The 2,816-nt window shown below is 39.8% G+C and overlaps 1 protein-coding gene across 1 annotated transcript in view; it reads left to right on the forward strand.

Moving 5' to 3' along the window:
• Positions 1-2,816, forward strand: part of LOC103152333 (protein ADP-ribosylarginine hydrolase-like) — a 12,257-nt gene that overhangs the window by 3,056 nt on the left and 6,385 nt on the right. The window contains exons 3-6 of the mRNA XM_007572751.2: positions 88-196; positions 1,051-1,149; positions 1,221-1,326; positions 1,993-2,259. Of these exons, the coding sequence (XP_007572813.1) occupies positions 88-196; positions 1,051-1,149; positions 1,221-1,326; positions 1,993-2,259 (581 nt within the window). The remainder of the gene's footprint in view (positions 1-87; positions 197-1,050; positions 1,150-1,220; positions 1,327-1,992; positions 2,260-2,816) is intronic.

Below are 2,816 nucleotides of genomic sequence, written 5' to 3' on the forward strand. Positions count from 1 at the left end.
GTTTAATTTTGAGTTGTGGCAAGTGAATCATAAAATACTTCAGGAAGTAGATGACAGGTGTTTTTGATTATTTTTCCTCATCTTTAGGAGCTGCAGGAGCTTGGTGGGTTGAAAAAAATCACTGTCCAGCTTCCTGGATGGCCGGTGAGCGACGACACAGTTCTGCATCTTGCAACAGCTGAAGCTCTGATAACAGGCGAGTTATCAGAAAACCCAGTCAAATATGTTATTTTGCTGACTGACTGCACCCCACCTTCTTCTAGATCTCCAGCCAAATCTAATTTAACTTTTGCCTTGATTTTCTGTCCTATTAACTCTGTATAACAGAACAATGGATACTGGAAATTGAACTTTTCTCTGATAATATTGACTTCGTGTCCAGATAATTACATTTTTTTAAAGGGAACCTACTATGCAAAATTTACATTTTTAATGCATTTATACTTTATTTTTAAATACTCAGCTGTTTTTGTTGCAATAAGTTCATATTTTTGGTGTCTGGAAAATGAGTCACTTCAGAAATCGCCCGAATGGAATGTCATATTTGAGGTGCACTGCACCGTTACCTAGCAACCCTCACAGAGTTCCAGTCGTCACCTAGCAACCCAAACTGAGCTCCAGCACCTTTGATTAGCTGGTTTTACCACTGTATGATGGAAAAGACAATTGTTTTGTTGTTGGCTTACCATCTAGAAACCACTTGCTGCATTCTTGTTGGTTGTGTAGGAGGCTCTACTTCTACTTTTCAAGGATGCACAGTTGGCTGCACATCTGTTTGCAGCCATTTTCACATGCAAATGTAAACATTGAGTTTGGCAGTGTGACCAGCATCAGCTTTTTTGGATGTATAGTGACAAGAGGCATTAGATCAGCTCCTTCTGAAAGGAACTTAAAATAGGCAGAAGTGAGGAGACTAAAATCAAATTATCTAAGAATGATTTTGTGTAAAAAATGTAGTGAACCTGTTTTGCATAGCTCACAGACCTATCCTAAGCATAATAGTTCACCTCTACTGACTTCAAATTGAGCAAACGTTTGTGTTCCGTGCAGGAAAGACCGAGGAGCAGCTTCTGGATGAAGTGGCGTTTTGTTATGTGAAGGGGATGAAAGACATGAGTGGAAGAGCTCCTGGAAATACAACCGCCTTTAGTAGGTTTTAATCATTAAATTATATCATGTCCACTTGTAGCAGAGATATTTAGAAGTGAATATACTCTTAGATGTTGACAGACTGAAGCCTGGACAGAAAGGGGGCTGCAGAGTGCCGTATAACAGCCGGGGTGCCGGCTGTGGAGCGGCCATGAGGGCCATGTGCATCGGCCTGAGGTAAGACAAACCTCCAGGACCTTTGGGCTTTAAAGAGTTTGTGTATCTAAAGTCTTCCAACACAGGATAATTAGGAAAGTGGATGTCTGGTTTTGACAAAATATTTCAGGTTTCAGGAAGCTGAATTGTACAAGAAAAGTAATTTGCTATCCTTGAAAAGGCTTGGATTCCTGTTAGGTGATTTTTTTATTATTATTATTATTATTTCTGTATAAAGTCTTTGAATGTTTGATATTCAAACTGCACAGTTTTACAATAAAGTGCAAACAAATGTTTGTTTAAAAGCTTTCATTTGGAAAACATAATTTACAGTTGAAACCAGATATGTTCATACACCTAATAAGAAGACACATTTATTTTCTGTGTGTAAATTAAATTAGACCTCTCTGTATTATGTCAATTATAATTTCCAAAATTGTTTCTATTTGCTAAAATATGCAAAATGCTGCTGGAAAAGATTTAAAACTTGTCTTGAAAAGGCTTGAAAAGTGATTGAATTTTACTGTGGAAAAAGTGTAAAAACGATGCGTGTCTGTCGTTGAATCACAGAACCAGTTTGTTTTTGAAGTCACACTGGAGCGATTTCAAAACACTTTTAGGTTCACTTTTGAGATCTGTGACATATCCTCACCAATAAACCGCGATTCTGCTTTATTTTACCTCCAGGTATCCAAACCCTGGCCAGCTTCCTTCTCTGGTGTTTGTCGCCGTGGAGACGGGCAGGATGACTCACCATCACCCAATCGGTTTCCTGGGATCCGTTGCGTCGGCGCTTTTTGCCTCCTACGCCATCCAGCGGCGGCCGCTTGAATCCTGGGGTGTGGGTCTGCTGGAAGAGGCCTGTCCCATAGCCAAGAAGGTTATTACAGACAGCGGCTTCGCTGTGGAGGAGAATCTGAAGGATTGGGACTCCTTCTCCAAGCACTGGAAGCGGTACAAGCTGCTGAATTCAGTTTTATATTGTTATGAGGCTGTGCTGATGTTCGATTCAATTACGATTAGATTAAAACTCGTTCCATACGACTCAGTGTTGTAGTTTTACCGCCATCCAACAGAGGGCGCCGCTGGTCATCTTTAAGCGGAGCTGGTACAAGATGGCGGAGGCATACTAGGACATTAGAGAAACGGTCCGAACAGAGTCCGGTGTGGCATGTAAAATGCACTTTATTCAGTTCTTTTCTGAAATATAAACTATTGACAGGCTCCTTAAGTTGTCTAGAAATATAAATACCGGACAAACTAATCAAGTTTCTCCTTAATGGCGCTTATTAAGCCGAGCTGCACAACGGGACAGCCGCAACGTCTCATTAAAAAGTTATTTTGCTGCTAAGGCGTACAATGACAGAAAAGCTTAAGGTATTAGGCAGAAAAATTGTATCGTGATGGAAAAAGTCATTAAAATGTCTCACTTTGTGGGGCATTAAATGTTTCAAATATTTAATTTTAACCTTTTTATTTTTCTATTCAGTAATCTAAGAGGTTCTTGTTTT

The sequence above is a fragment of the Poecilia formosa genome, unplaced genomic scaffold, assembly GCF_000485575.1.
Source record: "Poecilia formosa unplaced genomic scaffold, Poecilia_formosa-5.1.2 Scaffold308, whole genome shotgun sequence".
In the NCBI taxonomy this organism is placed as follows: Eukaryota; Metazoa; Chordata; class Actinopteri; order Cyprinodontiformes; family Poeciliidae; genus Poecilia; species Poecilia formosa.